The 19,370-nt window shown below is 35.5% G+C and overlaps 1 protein-coding gene across 1 annotated transcript in view; it reads left to right on the top strand.

The window, feature by feature from the left end:
* LOC150110599 (rhotekin-like) overlaps nt 1-7,945 on the top strand; it is a 30,119-nt gene extending 22,174 nt beyond the window's left edge. The window contains exons 7-11 of the mRNA XM_090395093.1: nt 1,271-1,478; nt 1,914-2,036; nt 4,182-4,344; nt 5,780-5,896; nt 7,180-7,945. Coding sequence (XP_090251219.1) covers nt 1,271-1,478; nt 1,914-2,036; nt 4,182-4,344; nt 5,780-5,896; nt 7,180-7,367 — 799 coding nt within the window. The 3' untranslated portion in view covers nt 7,368-7,945. The remainder of the gene's footprint in view (nt 1-1,270; nt 1,479-1,913; nt 2,037-4,181; nt 4,345-5,779; nt 5,897-7,179) is intronic.
* Nucleotides 7,946-19,370: the final 11,425 nt, after the last annotated feature.

Here is a 19,370-nt window from a genome sequence, read left to right as displayed (position 1 = left end):
CGTTCCGCTAGTTATTTGTATTTATGTTAAATTTCAGAATAGAATACTAATTTCGCTTACAATTTCAAAAAAGTATTCCGGATGCTAATTTCTTGAAGATAAATTAATAAAGACGTCAATATATTATTGCTGATAATTCAGCCATTGTCCATCCATTTTGGGATATCGAAAAAAAATGCCAGTTTCTGGATGAGAATTCTTTCACCTTCATTTCTGACAAACTAACTGAACCTCGGTTGAATGGTCCGTAAATCTTCCAGTGCCCTTCAACGAATACAAACCCAGATTTTTCAAACAAAGAAAACCTTCGTTCCCCCGACTGTGTTCTTGAGAAGAGCAAGAAGGGAGTGCCTATATCACGGCTATGACCCGAATCTCAAGGAGACACTTGAAACACAAGCGAAGCTGACTAACTGGACCTATCGAATGTCCTTTGTGAGTGTGTTTGTGTGATTTTATTTTCCACATGCTATCCTGCATTTATTTCGATTTACTTGACTTTATTCGACATTTTACATTTTTATTATTGTTTGTATTTTCCGTTTATAAGATTATTAGTCAAGCTAAAGTAAATCTATTTGTAATTTTATTTATATTTTCTGCTATATATTAATTAATTTAACTCCAGCATATGTCATATTGATTAAAAATAGTAATTGAAAAAATTTTGAATACGTTTAAATAAGGGAGGACTTATTTAAACTTTTTTATTATTATAATTTATATATTATATTATTTTATTTTAATATAATAATTATATTATTATATATTATAATAAATATATTATTATAAATTCGATGGTTTACCGAAATTTATTTGTCTTTTTTTTTTTTTTTTGCATTCTTCCTTGGACGAAGTGCAACCAAATTATCTGCAAGTTCTTTCTGTTGCTGATTTCGGAAACTTTGTGGCTTATTTCATGTTTGTATGTCCATAGTCGCTTCCCGTTTGACTGGTTTAAGCAAGTAAACATCTGCCTACATATGCAGCGTTTGTGTTTTGGGAAAGGGCACCGTTATTATTTCAAATAGGCAGAAGTGGAAGTGTGGTGTGTCATCACACTCTAAAAGAGAAATGACAATACCCATAGCCAATTTAGTGTTGCATAAGATGAAGTCAGATTTTAGAGTAGAATTGTCAGAAAAATAAAATGCTTGTGTTAAGCTTGCAAAAAACCTTTAGAAGTTTTTTTTTTTTTTAGTTTAATAATAATGTCATTTCTTAGACACAGCGAATTTATTTACTGTTATTTTATTTTATTTTTTGTCAGAGGTCCTAAATTCAATCTTGTAGCAAGAGCAACATTGAGGTTACAAGATGCCAATCCTAGAATAAAGACCTACGATCTAGTCCAAGAAAATGTGGAAGAACGTGCAAATAGATTACCGCTTTTTGGTCATTTTTGCTGTCGGTTGGCCGTTCAACCAGAATGTGTTACGGAAGAAAGGTTATCAGGTCCTCTAAGTCTAGTATTACAGGTAAGAGCTTCAATTTGTTACTAAATATTCTCTCTCTCTCTCTCTCACACACACACGCAAGCTGTTAAGACTTTTTCACATTTTTTATTATTATTTAAAACTGCTTTTATATAATTTTATGTAATTAGAAATGCAACATTTCTGATAAAATCAATTATATTTTATGGAATATAGTTTATTCTTTATTCTTTCTCGTTTCATTTTAGTACAATACAGATTTTCTTACTAAAATAAATATTTGTTCTCAATAATGTTTCTTCTTATAAAAAGAGTCTGCATATCTTTAAGATTAATCAAAGGCGATACATAGTAGCATGCAAATATAATACCACTTGCATAGTGGTAGACTTTGTTTGTGCTTTATCTTTTACTTTGAAATTTAAAGATATATGCACGTGTTATATCTCATTTAACTCCCTATCGTTTATATTCCAGCCCAATGGAAGTCCAATAGGCTGTAAGAAGATGTGGTGTTCTTTGAAAAACTTCAAACTTTCTTTCTGGACCAAAGCCGAAGATTCACATCTGAAACCCGATTTTACAATCTGTGTCGATAAGGTAAGGAGGGTTTGAAGTGTTGCTGAAGTACGTCTAAAAAGCACAATAAATGAGTACTCCATACAGAAGGAGTGTGCGAATTAAATATAAATGGCTACTTACAGTGATTTGTATACAACGGCATGTCCACTGGTTTCTTTTATTTATTTCCTCAGCCTGTCTGCCCTTAAAATTTATGTTTTCAGCCTGTGTACATGTATATATGGCCTGGTTGCCGAGTGGTTGGTGTATCCGCTCTCCAGCCAAAAGGCTGCGGGTTCGAATACCGCTGTGGGCATGGATGTTTGTGATTGTCGGGTGAAAATCTAGTGGTGGTAGATGACGCTGGTGTAGATAATGATGATAGTTGCGGTTGGCGGAGCAGAGAATTGTAGAGTAGGTGCCCCCCCTCGACGAGTCTTTGAACTTTCTGGAGGTTGTAATGTAATAATAATAATATATAGGCTGGGAATAATATGTGTAGGTGGCTAAGGAATTTTTTCGCCTATTTTTTTAAAATTAATTATATATATTTTTTGTATTTATATCCTTTTTACGTGGTTCGGCAATTCTGCTCTCTAGAGGACCAAACATGGAACTTTTCAGCCACTTCAGACTGAAATAAGTGGAAGCGGTGGTTTCACACCAGGCGATGAAATTCATCTGGCACCTAAAGACAATCACAAATATTGATGGCCAGGGTGGGACTCAAACCCGCTTCCTGTTAGTTGGAGAGCGAATACTCTATTCAGTAGGCTAACCAGGCAGGACAAATTAATACTTATTGATGTAATATGTCTGCTTGGTTCTCTTGAGTGAATGCGAATAATCTGTTCATTTTGCCGTTTTCTCTCTTTAGAGTAGAAATATGATTAAATGGGGGATTTGACTGCATTAGACGGTAAATATTTCTTCGTTCATTAAGTCTAATCTGGGAACAGAATTTACATTCTTTACACATTTCAGTATATTCGATATTTTATTTCAAGGGCCAAAAGTTCGCTTTCACTGCTTTAGGTGGTATGTGGGAATGAGCATTTTACCTTAGTTTTCTTTATTTTCAAGAAATGCTTTTACTGCATAACGGAAGAGCAAAAGTTCTGTTTTTGTAACAGGATTTATATTTCAAATAAAAATTAATTAATCAAAGAAAATCAGTGTTTTAAAAAAAACACCTCTACCTGGAAATCAAAGCATGACATCTTTAGATGTCAGATGACCACCTGAAAGGAAAATATGTCTATGCTTTCATAAAAAGTGACAAACGACAACCGGCTACTTTATCAAATGCAGCTATTTTCCTTATGACGAACATAAGGAAAAATTTTGTGGAATATGAAAAAAAAAAAAAAAATCGGAATTTTGAAACGCTCGATCCCCCCCCCCCCCCCCATTAAATATACCTTTTGATTAGTAGTAGTCTTGACGTATCCTCACAATGGTGTTGAGCATACATAAATGAAATTTGGTCATTATGGCTCTTTTCCACTACGCTCCGAACGGTTCATAACGAATCAGGCGATGGAATCAACTGAGCGAAGCGAATTTCCTCTACTGTAGTCCCGTATTATGTTATTTTTGACCACTACAGACAATCAGAAAATCTTTCGCGTGACTAATTCGAATTTCACGGTTGGCTTGGATTACAAAAATTTATTTGGCATTCAAGTTTCCTCAGTACGGAGGTAACTCATATGTGTACGTCGAGATAAACAATTCCTCCAACTTGAGGCTGTCAAATAAAAATTCTCTGCTAATAGTTTTGTGGCATGCAGTCACTTTTAAAATTATTTCCGTTATTCTTTCACAGCATTAATTATTAAGCCCAACTGGTCAACTATTATCATTCCATGTAAGCAGGTCGAAAATTTTTCTCCCATGGTCTGAAATATTTCCCTTTTACTTACAAACTTTGTGTTATTTTGCCCTAATTCATTGTCTGTTGTTTACCCCTCCCCCCTTCTATGGCAAGCATAACCGTACAATTTTATAATATACGAACTCATACCATCTTATTTTCTCTAATAATGTTGTTTTATGTATTGTTATTATTATTTTCTATACATCATTAAACAAAAAGAGAAAAAACACTATAGAACATTCCGTTTTTTAGTAAAGTATTTGACGGATTCATTTCTATTTATTAATTTTATTTATTTATTGCAGAACACGCAGGTAAGTACAGAGTCTCCTCCTCTCCGCTATGCGTGGAGCTTCTGTGTGAGGCAAAATAACAAAGAACAACAGCAAGAACAGTGGTTAGTGGCCGACACAGACCAAGATCGAGCCAAGTGGATGTCCAATATATGCAGTCATGCGCAAGACTACGGTAAGTCAATCTGATTAATTTTCTAATTCCTTAACCATGCAGCAATCAAATATGTTTGGCAATGCTGATGCACATTCTACGTTATGATTTTGAGTGATCGTCTACGATTCTCATAACAAAATAACACAAACGAAATTTCCGGAAATGTGTATTAGCATCAGCAATTATAAAGAGGTCCATAACTGGGTTCGCAACAAGAAGGGCTTTGATTTTTCAGTCTATCTCAATCACTATTAAGACCCAGTTTCGTTCTTAAGTAGTGTTGTTTTTAAAATGATTTTGGAAAAAAAAAGTTCAGTCAGTAAAATCTGTAAAGTCTGAAATGTAAAATTATAACACAAACAAATATTTTGGTGACTTTTCGCGAATACTTTGTAAGACAGATTCATCATGGCAGAAATGGTTTTAGCATGGCGGATCATAGTATTGTGTTGTGGAAATAACCATCAACAGGCTATCTATGTGGGAATTATGGAGAAAAGTCACCAAAGATAAGAACATACATACTTGATGGGTAATAATATGAACTATGTTCCGATATTTGTGAAATATGATCGAGAGTGTGTCAGAAAATATGCCTAAACCGTTATATCTTTTTCGGATGCTAAGCTGGTGCTATCTGCAAAACATAACCGAAGGCGCTGCTTTATTTACCGACGTCAACTTTTATTTGCCATGTAGTGTGTGATAGGAATAGAAACCATCTCACATATACAGTATCTTCCTTCACTCTGTAGTAGTCTTTTTTTTTTTTTTTCATCACTACGGCTTCGATCTGTAGCTTGTGCAATTTTTTTCCTAGTTTCTACAGTTGTTATTTGCTAGATTCTTAACAGAGTGCAGGTAATGAGCTGTGGTATGCTCAACTAAGAAATCATACAACTCGTAAATATTAGTTTATCCTGATTATCTTACTATTTTTATCATGATGTTGTATATTCAGATATATCTATTATATTAAGCCAAACATCACGCAATGATATTCCTCCTGACTAAATGTCCAAGTTTTTTCCAAATGGAAAGAAACCCCTCACTAGATAGAAAACAGTTATCACCGGTATCAGTTTCCCCTCAAACAGTGAACTTTCTTGCAGGGAAGGTTGAGTACGCCGAAAAGGCATCTACAACTGAATGCTGTTGTGCCTGTTCCAATACATATGATGTGCAGAAATCGTTCCCTGAAAGTAATTCTGAACATGGACGAAGCCCTCAATAATGAAGGCATACAACACAGTTTGTTAATGTTATTTTAAAATTTTCAATATTTTTTCTGTCTTAAGCCAACTACGGAAACATGTGCATCTCTAATGCATTATAAATGTAGGGTGGTTGATTTGAGTTATGCTGTCCGCTACAAGAGCTCGTTGTATGTGATTCTTTCAATATTTAGAGATTCTTTATTTTCCCAAATTCAATTGTTATTGTTTCTTTTCAGAGCTGTGGGGACTTGCTGCTGAAATGCCGATGGAAATTCCCTCTTCGGGAACTTTTCGAACCCCAGTGTTTCCTAGAAATAGACATAGTTCCCTATATGAAGATATTCCCTATACAGGTAAGATTAATACAACACGCTTTTTATCCTAAGACCTCATTTCTCCTTCATAAGTCTAATGTGAGCATGAGCGTGTCTAAGAGTGTTACATTTTGAAATGCAGAAAAGAAAAAAAAGTTTTAAAAAAGAAACAGTCGAAACTAATTCAGAAATGGAAGCAATGCGTTTATTAGATGTTTTAGAGAGATCAGCACTGACGAGTGAGTGCCCGTTGTACAATGCTGCTCTAATATCCTAAAGAAATAACATTTTGGCAGTTAAAGTGGTTTCTTATCATAGAAGCGGGTCCGAGTTACCACACAGAAGACGAGCTTGCGCGCAGGCGCATACACACACATTCCTTTACATATCAATAACTTGTGATGGCTAAATAATATGGTTTTGTATATACCTATTTACCTATGATATGGTGGTTAATCCTACCTACAACATTTGCTGTCTGAGAACTGCCTTATATTCACACTCTTGGAGTGTGTGAATTGCCTGCTATGCTGAAGGAGAAGTCGAATTTCATTTGGAGGAAATCATATGATACTTGCTAAGAAACTATCAGTTGAAATGTTCTCACAAAAGTTCCTCTCATGCTACAAATGCCGATCAAAACCACTTGGTAGAAAACAGTTATCACCGGTTACAGTCTTCGTCACTGACTCTGCTACAGAAGAGCTGCCAACTATCAATGATGATGGTTCTCGTTTCCGGTAAACGTCATTTCGAGAAGTTCTCATTAACTTATATTGAGCGTTCTCATCAGCTGGCTGTATTTTGTGGATAATAATTAGTCTCACTGATTCAATAACATGAAGAATGACATTATCAATTTGTTATTTGTTAGAGTCTGATAGGCTAAAAGAACTCCTTTTAGCTTTTATTTTAATATGTGTACTTTATATTAGTGATGAAACGCTATAGCATATACAGCGTTCCCTACATTTCCAATTCCGACGGTTGATTTTATCTGGAACACCAAAGTAATTGCTAAGGAGAACATGTCACTTATTTTGACAAATCGCCCCTCAAACGACTGTAAGTTTGTGAATCTTTTTTGAGGAGACAAAAGCACTTTGTCACTTATTTTTAGGACATACTCGATTAATTTATCTGATAATTTAACTGATATTTTTCGAATGGCACCTTCCCTTCCCATTTATTATTTAAAGTTTTTTTTCCAATACGGTGATGTTTGTCGAGTGCAAATATTTAATGAGGTAGTGTAAGCTTGATTTAATTTTCCTGCTTTGAATCAGCGTTCACTCAGAACTAATGATTTTGTGTTCTCACAGTTTCAGATTCCGGAGAATCCTCGTCTTCTTGCAGCAGTATTTTCTTGGACAACTCTAATCATCGATTATCCTCTCCATCCTTTCGATCAAGAAGTTCCAGCTCATCATCAACATCCAGTTCTCTCGGCAGTAACAGACACCACTTTTCGTTCTTCCGACGATCATGCAAAGATTTGCCACTCTTCTGATGTCCTTAATTTCTTCCGTCTCTCGAGATCTTCTTTAAATCAGTTTCGTTTGCCAAAACTGTTCACGAACTATCCGGACAATGTTCCTCTCTGAGGCGAATCCTCCAAATAAAGGCGACTTCATTTGGGAATGATTCTCATTGAGAACTCCGACGAAGAAAAATGAAAGGAACTTCTTGGAAGGAGGTCTGTGCAACAAACCAGTTTCGTTTTGCTTGCTACTATTTAAATACGTCGTGGTCTTTGTGTGTGTGTGTGTGTGTGTGTGTGTGTGTGTGTGTGTGTGTGTGTGTGTGTGTGTGTGTGTGTGTGTGTGTGTGTGTGTGTGTGTGTGTGTGTGTGTGTGTGTGTGTGTGTGTGTTAGAGAGAGAGAGAGAGAGAGAGAGAGAGAGAGAGAGAGAGACTTTGCATGTAAAATTATGCTTGCAAATAGTTTGTGTGTGTAGCTTATTACTGTCGTATTGTATTGTAAATTACGTTCATTGGACCTTGAGAATACAGAGACTGTACTGTAGTCAGTGGATTTTGTAATATTCACTACGGTGAAATAATAAAAGACGATTTATTATAGATAAAAAGTGCTTGAGTGAATTTTGCACAAATGATGGACTCTAAAAAAATCCTTCCATGAGGTATTAGAGAGGATATGGCATTTATGATGCAACTGATAAAAATGATATTTTAGTGTATAGTTCCCCAGTTTCCACATTAATTCCATTTTAATGATTTAGCTTTTTTTTTTTTTTTACTTTAAATCCGTCTTCCTAATTTTATTTTCACACGTTTACAATATGAAAATAAAATGTAAACATTTGGTATAAATCGGCAGTAGTCAAGTGGATAAATTAAATGCGAAACAATTAATTAAATTTTATAAGAAATTTATTCCCAAGAAAGAGACGTAAAAAATATTATTTGGGTTATATTCGAAGCACGTGATGCGCGTATAATACTGTAATATTCACAGGCACTTCCAGCTCGCAACTAACTCTGCTTCATTTCTAAATGAACTGTCATCGGATGAAAATGTTTCTATTCAGCAAAAAAGAAAAATAATTAATTTCTATTCTTATAGAAATACTAGGAGGGGGGTTGCTCTGGCGCCTACGGCACCCAACTCACCGAGTTCTGGGCTGGTAAGCCAGAGACAAAAAACGTGACATAAAAACATTTCAAATTTCGGCTTATCTTTATATATATATATGGCACAAGAAGCTTAACCGCAGGCTCAAAACAATAGAATTCGTGCATATGCATACTTGCCTAGATAAGATTCCGAAAAGGAAAAAAATATATATAAAAAATAACATTTTACATTTGGGGTTGTGCTTCTATTAATTTTTTTTTCTTTTTAAGTTTTAAGTTTAAGTTTAAGTTTTAAGTTTTAAGTTTTCGTGTTAAGTTTTTATAACTGTTTTTTTCCCCCTTCACAGTGGAATATTATCATGGCTGATAATCAGACAGTGAAACAGTGGTTTCCACTAATATAAATGCCAAGTTTTCTCAAGCAAATTATTATTAATAATAATAGTAATAATGGGAGTTTAGGACATTTCTAGGAAGTGCATTCCACTCCGCACAACCTACCGCGTACACTACTTAAATCCTCCACATACAGTAAGCAACAATCCATGAACCCTACTACACACAACGCCATCTACCGCCACTAATAAAAAAAAATAATAGAAATCTGTGATATATTTTTGCTGCAATTTATTGATCGTTTATTGCATAATAAACGTATGATATATTCTGATTTTTCCACTTTACAAAAATACTGTTTTTGTAACTTAAAATAATACTGATATGGTAGATCTCTACTTTTATCAGCTTTTCATTAGCACCGACATAAAATGGTCAATGATTTGATATAAAAAATAAAACTATTGGGCAATGTAATTGTATGATTATGCTTCCAGTTAGCGTCAATATAGACGAGTGTATGTCAATGATATTAACGCCATTTTGGAACGCGAACAGCGTGGTTTGAGCTACAGAAGAGATTTCAGGATACCGTCTCTCACGTGGTTCCAGCTCATGAGAACTGGATCCATTTTACATCTAGCCACAATGCTGAAGCAAAATAAATAACTAAATAACTTCAGTTATCGAGAGATAATAGCTAGCTTCCGTCAAAGAGAAGGAAGAAATTGACTTGCTCATTACAGCCCGAACTGCATAATTGCTCTGTTAGATCTTTAACCGACTGTGTGACGAATCCAAAGACGTACTTGAAGTTAGTATTTTAATCACAAATTTGTTATTACCGTATACTCGTATATGTGAAACGAAAATTTATATGTTAATAAGTATGAAAGTTGCAATAAAAATCTTGGATTGCCATCTTCAAATTGCATTTAACATCTAATTTTATCTCCTTCCCACCCTCCCTTAGGAATGATATTGATTAGCTTCTTAAACATGCAGGTCGGCTATTTAAATAATTTTACATCAAATTTCTTCGGAAATTACAGTAAATAATTAAAAGAATACCAAAGCAGCTCTCCTCATGCAAGATGCATGATATTATTGCTTACAGTTGCGAAGAGTTGTGCGATTTGTCTACAAGTACAGTATATGCGAGTTCATTTAACGAAGACACTTTTGTGGACATTGTCACCAATCAGAAATGAGCCTTGTGACAATATCCACAAAAATACTAGTAAAGTGTGCTCTCTTATACAGGGTGTCCCAAAATTCACGCAAGAAGTAATTTTGATAGCAAACACAGGTTTTTAATTAAAAATTGTAATTTCTTATTGATTCATAAAGTATACAGTATAGGGTTATGCATGGAATAGCATATCGGGTAAATGGCCTCCACGGCTTTGCTGGCACATACGCACTCTTTTGTCGAAATTTTCCATGACCGTTTTGCATAAATGTGGCTGAATTTTGTTGATACAGCGCTCAATTTCCTCCTTCAAGGCATGGGTGGTCGTGGGCTTGTTGGCATAAACCTTAGACTTCAAAAAACCCCAAAGAAAAATGTCCAACGGCGTTAAGTCACATGATCTGGGCGGCCAATTCTGATCACCAAAACGGGAAATTACACGACCAGGAAATGACTCATGCAGTAATTGAATTGTTTCTCGGGCTGTATGGCATGTGGCACCGTCTTGTTGAAACCACATGTCGTCCACATCTATATCTTGCAATTTAGGCACAATAAACTGGATTATCATGTCGCGATAGCAAGCACCATTAACTGTTATTGCCTTACCAGCCGCATTTTCGAAGAAGAATGGACCGATGATGCCTCCAGCCCCAAATCCGCACCAAACAGTGACACATTGTGGATGCATTTGTTTCTCAACAATCACTCGTGGATTTTCTGAACCCCAAATGCGACAATTTTGTCGATTAACGAAGCCATCAAGATGAAAATGATCCTCATCGCCGAAGATGATTTTGTTCGAAAAATAAGCATCCACTTGTTGTTCCATAATCAATTCAACGAACTCTCTTCGCTGTGTGTGGTCATTTTTAATAACCCTGAACTGTCAGTTGTCACGCTGTTTTTTTTTTTCTCGTTGGCAACACTTTACCGCACAAATGGGGCTAAATTTAAATCTTGCGTGAATTTTGGGACACCCTGTATATATATATATATATATATATATATATATGTGGCGATTAGTTTTTACTCGGTTGTTATACATTTCAAAAAATAGATTTAATGACTCCAAGACCGAGATAACATATAAAGATTTTAATTATATATATATATATATATATATATATATATATATATATATATATATATATATATATATATATATATATTTTTTTTTTTTTTTTTAATTTGTAAGTGGATTAGAACTCAAAATTAAATAAACATCTTTCTGGCGCGAATGCCATTATTGTCTTGATATGTAAATAGGAATCACCCGATATGTCAAAACAAACATGTTTATTCCCTACTTGCAAGAAACACTTGCCTTACACTCTCACCTCTTTTGAGGTCTTCTCCCTCAAAGAAGTACGAATGGAATAGAACCGCGTGATCACTGCAACACGTTCAAGACACCGATACGAAGAAGAAATCGGTCAGTCTGACACTTGCAAGAGAGCCAATCAATCGGTAAAAAATTATTTTCTTAAGGTTTGTAAGATATGGCTAAGTGTCCTAGGTTAACGTGGTTAGCTGAAAAGGAAGAAGAGGTCTTCAGACGAAAATCAGTAAGTGAAAGCGAAACTTTTAAAGGTGACAAAGGAATTAAAAGCTCTTTGTGCGAATCACGAGACTCTCATATCTGTCATGACATCGATGCCAATAAATAGCGATCATCGTCTAGAAGACACACACACACACACACACACACATATATATATATGTAGGTATGTATATATATATATATATATATCAGCTAATGACTATTTGTTCCCGTATAGGGAGTAGGCGGGGCCGTTTACCCTATCTAACGTTTGGAGACTGAGTGAGCAGTTCAATCTCCACTGGTAGCCAATCAGAGAGATAGCTAGCCCAAGGCTATCACTGATTCATCGGTAGGCAGCGAAGAAGGCGGCAAACTAGTGCCGTCATCTCGTGGTCTAAAACCCTAACACAATATTTTTAATGTCTGAAAATAGTGTGGGCTCGACGGTCGATTTTCTTGAGTTTACAGGACGAAAAACCCTAGTTTCCGGGAGAAAACACCCGCTAGCCCGTGCCAGAGATCCAAGCGCCGTAAAGTGCAAAGGCCACTTCTACTGGGCTACACAGGCTCAGTATTATATATATATATATATATATATATATACATACTGTATTTTCAGAATTCATTTTTACTCGGTTGGAATATTATTCAAAAAACTTTAATGACTGTTACCGAGAGATAAAAAGATGACATGGCATATTTAAAAAGATACTACTAGTTAACAAGTTTCGTTCAATAGATCAACATCTTCAGGTATCACAATCAAAGAAATATATAAAGAATTACAGAGACTTAAAATTGTAATAACAGAACAAGTACAAAAAGACAGTAGCGTGTTGGAAAACAAAATGCGAGCTTGAGTTCCAAACAAACGTATACTACGCGCTGTCGCAAGTGCGCCAATACTGAACAGAGGCAACGTGTGCGTCAGAGAGATTGAAACTTAGGCTGTTGTTGATATGAGAAGAATCTAGAGAAATTTCTCTAGATTCGACAATCTTTCTTTCGAGCTCATCATAGCACACATGGATGTTAGAAGGTTGAGTCCAGTTCACAATGTGTTGGCGGCCTTCGTCTGAGTTAACTGAAAAGAGAACGTGGCTAGAGAGAGCGCTGGCTCTAGTCCTGTTACAGGAGATATCTCTACGGTGCTCTTCCATATGTAAAAGGATGGATTTAGCAGTCTGGCCATAGTATGGCTTTCCACAATCACATAAAATCTTGTACACTCCTGGAAACTGAGTTGGAAGATTTAGGTTTGCTAAGTATTGAACGACATTTTGGAAGTGTAGTGAAGCAATTTTTTTTTCCGAAGAAAATTGACAAATTTCTTTCCCCCAGTCACTCAACTACTTCTGAAGATCCCTCTTCCCCCATAGACTTAATCTCTTTGCCTTACATCATCTCTCTTTCCGCAAAACTGACAAAAATTCTCAAGAAGTTTAACTTCAGAACTTGCTTTACTACGCTCCCAAAACTTTGTTCAATACTTAGCAAACCTAAAGAGAAACATCTTTCAACTCAGTTTCCAGGAGTGTACAAGATTTTATGTGATTGTGGAAAGCCATACTATGTCCAGACTGCTAAATCCATCCTTCTGCGTTTGGAAGAGCACCATAGAGATATCTCCTGTAACAGGACTAGAGCCAGCGCTCTCTCTAGCCACGTTCTCTTTTCAGTTAACTCAGACTAAGGCCGCCAACACATTGTGAACTGGACTCAACCTTCTAACATCCATGTGTGCTATGATGAGCTCGAAAGAAAGATTGTCGAATCTAGAGAAATTTCTCTAGATTCTTCTCATATCAACAACAGCCTAAGTTTCAATCTCTCTGACGCACACGTTGCCTCTGTTCAGTACTGGCGCACTCGCGACAGCGCGTAGTATACGTTTGTTTGGAACTCAAGCTCCTATATATATATATATATATACGATGACTAAATCATCTTCTCAGGTGCAGTCTGCGGCGAAAGGTTGGATGGCACTTCCAGACCAGGCTAAGTTGTCAATAAGTGCAGAAAATGTGGGGAGGAAGTCCCCTGGGGTATGATGTATAATTTATAATTCCCAAATTCCAGCAATCCAGTTGAATATTAACTGTACTCCGTATTAAAATGTAATGCAATGAGAAACCGAATTTATTAGTTGGTCTTCGGCTTGAAACAGGAAGAAACGTGTTTTTTAAAAGCTAATTGTTTTAAAAAAAATAATCTCGATCGCTTTAGACTGAATGAATCAATATGAAGTTAACTTTAAGTATTCTTAGCTATATTTCACGAGAGAAGATAAACACGTGACTCACTTTCATGTATGAAGGTAAACGGCAAAATATAAGTATTTATGCATAAAATACGCCGATAATGAGTTGAATTACGAAAACTGTCACTTTCTATGCGGTCACTTTCTATGGAGGAGATCTTTCCTTGGTAGCGTTCACACTCGAAAAAAATATGGATCGGCTTTTAATATTTTTGTAAATATCAACGTTATTTTAATATAGAAGAATATTGCAATAAATTATTTATTTAATCTTATTTGTCATTCTGAAGTTTTTATTTGACTCCACGAAAATATCTCCTCCACCCCATACCAAGTTCGATACGAGCGGAATCATTTTAATAAAAAAAAAAATATCGTGCTCATGGTTTGCAGTTAAATATATAAAATCATTTGCAATTTAATAATTATTCTACAGCCGAATTTTTAGATCTGGCTGTTTAGTATTTTTTCTTTCCCTGTCATCATACTTAAGTACAGGAAAGTAGTATTTGAATTGGTTTGGTCTAACTACTCAAAGCTAATGCTTCAAGTACAATTGAAGATATATAAAATTGGTGTTCTTTCTGACTTAGGTAGATTATAATGCAGGTTATCAAATACAAGCCAACGAAGAAAAATAACCTGTAATTTTTACTTGGTTCCAGACAGGCCAAAACTATTCTGTTGTTGCACCTCCTGCAGTAAAAGCTCCAACAGTAAGAAGGGAAGAAATGAAAAGTACTTCAGAGCACTTTAAAATCAAATGAAAACAACTTCAAGTTGGGATTAAATGTTATGCCATCAGTTCATCTTAGTGCAAGAAGCACTTGTAATCGGAAGAGGTGAGTCTCTTTCCGGTGCAGGTGTGAAAGAACTTTCGTCCGTATCTTCAATTAAGGGCAAACAATTTGGTTTAACAAGTTTTGAGAGAGACCGAGGACACTTGACGTCCTTTCTCGTTACTGAGAACGTGCTGCTTGGAATGTAAACAGATAACTGATGTCGCTTTACTTCGGAGAGTATTCTAAACTGGTCGATCTCAAAGACTAGTTGCTCTCCGGGATATTTGTCTTTGCTCAATTGGTATGAATCCGGGCTACATTCTTGTAATAGATCTTAACTAAAATTCAACTGGTCTTTTAAGGAATTAGAAATTTCCATAAAGACTTTGAGGATTATTTTATCCATAATTTAACCTGCATCTTAAAATGTATCTGCAGTTTCCCCAATCTTCCGTTCTACAAATAAATTAACAAGTCTCCCAACTGAAGACGTTAAGGTTCAGCAACAAGCCTGAAGGACAATTCCAGTTTAAGTTGGTGGCATCATAATCGCCCAATAATTATCGTTCATCACAAACCTGGGATGCAAGTATTATCAATGGGCGCTTCCAAATCAGATGTTTAAGCATCTATGCAAACTTGCCCGGTAAAGAAATGAATCTGTCATCTTTACAGCATGTTCGATTATCCAAATATCCATTGAATTAAGGAATACTTAAGTTCATGTTCATTCAAACAGGAACTTTCCAAGAGTTTCACCTCAAGGTGATTATCGAACTAACTTTTAACGTGGCTTGGTATGTTGTTTTTGGTCTTGAGCAGGATCAATTTTTCTCAACCTCGGTTTGCGATTATGTACTGGTTCCTCTTGAACAATCTAAGTTACTTGCTGCAAACACAACCGAATATTTTCTTGTAATAAGCTTAATTTGCATACATACAAAGTATATTCCTGAATGAGCACATTCTTGCCTCATCACGTATACAGAAAATCGCCACCATGCTTTCTTTATGCACCTTTATTTGATTTTGATAAGATCCTTAACCTCAGAGCGATACAAATAAAAACGCAAAGTCTCAATCTCTTGTACTAGTGGGTTTCGGAGTGCTATGAAGATCAGAATACGGATCTTTTGACTTTCTTCTGCTACTTCGAAATGACACCACTATCACAGCAGGGTACAAACAAGAGACGATTGATTTCGCTTAGCTTAAGGTGTATCGCTATTATTATTTTTTTTTCTTTCTAAGATGTCAACAATTATCATGGATAACTGTATTTTTATTTTTGCGATTTGGATGAATACAATATTGCCTCATGTTCGTTCATTTGGACTTATTCTCTAACAGAATTCATATCTAGCGAGGTAATTTTTTTTAGAACTTTGCCTCCCCTAGGAGACGATTCAGGAGAAAGTTTCGTACTTATTTGGATCTCAATTCCAAATATTTATGTAAGTTTTATTTAAAAATCTTCCTAAAACGAAATGATCCATTCCCGACTTTGTAAGATACTTCATTCTAATGTATGTCGCCGATGAACAGATTTTTCAACAGATTATTAAACAGATGATTCAGACTGTTAAGGAATAACAATTCAGTTTTCTTTGGATTGTTAGTTCCTTAACTTCCATTAACAATCCATCGTCCCCCCCCTCCCACCCCCTCAAAAAAAAAAAAAAAAAAAAAAAAACACCCGAGAACTACTCATTCCTCTAACTGAGCCTAAACTTATGGAATGGACGTATCCAAGGAAATGTCAAACTCTGTCATCGATGTACATAAAAAATCTCGCCTTAAATTTTGAGCGGATATTTCCTTCTGAACTATTGGCCAGTAAATATCGATTAGTATTAACTGTTACATACTGTCGATAACTGAAACGGCATATCAGAAAAAGTGAGCCCTCATTTCCTTTAATAAAATAAAGGATTACAGAAAGTTTCCTTTTACGCGACAAAAAAAAAAAAGCCGATTGCCTTATGATAGCAAATTCCACATCATTTAATAGCATTTGCATTCATGTACTCCCTTCTGTTGGCTTCTGGGTTAGTTGATCTTTGGGTACAGACAAGGTTTTCCTCCTCAAACTCATATTTTGAAAAAATACATATCGGAACTCGCATCCGTACATATATGAGTGTTAGGACCACGAGATGGCAGCACTGCTTTTCCTCTTGAAAGCGTTCGTTAACAGTCTGCTAACGTTCAGTGAATACTGAACACTGACTTCCCACCTGTCTTCAGAAAGTGAAGGCTGAAGATTTGTTTACTCCTTTGAAATAAAAGGCGTTTGGCATTTCTTTTATTGGTCGTATGCGTTTTAATTTATTTTTTGATAATTTAATCGTGTCCACGAAATGCTATATATATATCTGGGGAAACCCTAACATACAGATTACATACTGAGTTTCCTTTCTTCCTAGATTTTTGACCTCCAGGTATTTCATCTCAAAGTAGGGAAACCGATTACTATACCTATCATTAAGATATTATATGGATCTCACTGTCTTAATTGTTTCAGTCGTAATTCCAGACAAAGCTGGTGTTAGGTACATTCCTTGGTAACATACCTGTAATTATCACCAGTACCTGAAAGAACTCCTGCGCAGTGATTTATTCTGCAACTTTATAAAAACAGCTTTACATTTTGTCTTAGAGTAATTACCAATATTTCCTTTAATCTGATTTCTGCGGCCATGTGCGCTGCCCATGAAAACACTCTGCACAAGTTTGCAGTCTCAGACACAATGTGTAGAATAATTATGCTCACAATTCTGATTCAAAAACTTGATTTGATACGCCTGAAATTGGTGACGTCTTTGTTAAAATGTCTTGTACGTTGCATGATAAATATTTCTGGGAGCAACCTAAATGCTTTACTCCTTCAGCTACTTAAAACTGCATATACATGCAGTTCATAAACTCATCTCGCATGGGTCCAGACACTCAAAGTTAAATGATTTGTAGTTCTTTTCTACTTAAAATGTCACTATCAATAGTGAAATTTTCAGGGTTTAACGCACTAAAACTGTTTCATAAGATTTGTTCATGTTGATGTCTGTTTTTCGTCTAGTCTATAATCTGTAAATTTGCTATCGTTAATTTAATTTAACCTAGCTAGAACAAGACGTCTAGGCAGACACTCTAAACAAATATTCTTATGCAACTTGATGTCGGCGTCAGTTCGTCCACACGACATAGGATAAAAGTAGCTAATTAGTATATTTAGATTGGATGGATTAGAATAATAATAGAGTGGAGAAATTACTAAATAAAATAAGTGACAAATAAGATTCATATATAATTGGGTTTTATCGTACGTTCAAAGACTGTAAAACATTCTAAAAGGAAAAAAGTTTGTGTGCGCGCTGTTACTAGGCGTGTGCATTCCCTTTTTTTTAACTGGTGTGCTCACGCGCTCTGCTTAGAGGGAACACTAAGTGACTCCCTTCTCTGTTAGTACATTGAAAAATCAGATATACCGACTCTTATTGAAATGTTATCAGTTTATCGGCCACGAATATAGAGATATGTATTCAGTCCATTCCTCCACCTTTCAGAAAGTTGAACAGCCTATTTATGTAGGCTGTTTCTTATTCGGTGAATAAGAAAAAACAATTGTTTTTTTCTTATTCTACTTTGCTGATGCATTACGTTGTACTGGATAATTCACCTTGGAATTACTCAGTATCATATAATATTAATTTTAGCATTAATGTGTATTGAGTAATTCCAAGGTGAATTATTCAGTACAACGTAATGCATCAGCAAAGTAGAATCTTTAAGAGGTTTTCATTTAAATGTGAATTAGCCTGTTTCATACGGGGTGGAAGGGTTTTTCATCCCAAGAAGGGCAAACCGGTTTGATAAACACAATTAATTGACATAAAACACTTACTTTCGTAGCCTTAAATTTCAAGGATGAGTACAAATATTTTGGACTTTTAATAAAGAGCTTTGGATAGATTGGTCAGTTGGAATAATGTAACTAAAGGTATGAGTAGTGTATTATGTCTCCCATGTGGTTTGACCAGTTTGCCTGCCTTTCAGGTTAAAAAAAAAAACCTTTTCGGAAGGGGAAGCACTGCTCCATGTACAAGACTGGATAAATTATCTTCATTTTCCTAGTACTGGGCGCGAAGAAATGGATTCGAACCCGAGTCTTTTCGAATGAAAGATGTGATGTTTTCCGAGTATTTACGGATGATTTTTTTCCCCAAAATGCACATACTTTTATTTCTACAAATCGAACATTTTAGAAATAGTTGATGAACAAAGGCAAGTATTTTAGGGGTATTTGGGTTATGAGATTAGATCTTGCTTTTCAGGAATGCGAGCATGTTTTTTAGAATTGTATAGGCAATTCTGACCTACCCCTTTATAAAACTGAATATCCTTCGGGGCATGATTTTTCTCGTAACTATGGCGCTGTTGGAAGACTAGTACTCTCTTTCTTTGTTTAGAAAACATGAGGTGTGAATTCCGCCCAGGCAGCGAGGAATATTCGAGAGTTTTGTTCTAGTTAGCAGAACTTGATATTAAGCTTTGTTTTCTCTTTATATCGCGAGTTTTCATAGAAAGGTGATTGGGTTATCACTGCAGAACAGGTGGGTAAACGCAATGAAAAGCCAGCGATATACAGTATATTAACTTGACGGCCATTCTTTTAAAAATTGCTAAACAACCTATTTAGTGGTCCTGGTCAGAAACGAAGGCACTGGAATTATTTTATCTTTTCATGATATGGGATAATTCTTTTCGGATTATGTGGAAAGATATGCAAATAAATGAATGATGT

This window comes from Typopeltis vanoorti, chromosome 1, assembly GCF_054136105.1.
Source record: "Typopeltis vanoorti isolate ZY-2024b chromosome 1, IOZ_Tvanoo_1.0, whole genome shotgun sequence".
NCBI classification, from domain to species: domain Eukaryota; kingdom Metazoa; phylum Arthropoda; class Arachnida; order Uropygi; family Thelyphonidae; genus Typopeltis; species Typopeltis vanoorti.
The sequence above is the reverse complement of the archived record's forward strand: the minus strand, read 5'-3'. Positions and strand labels throughout refer to the sequence as shown.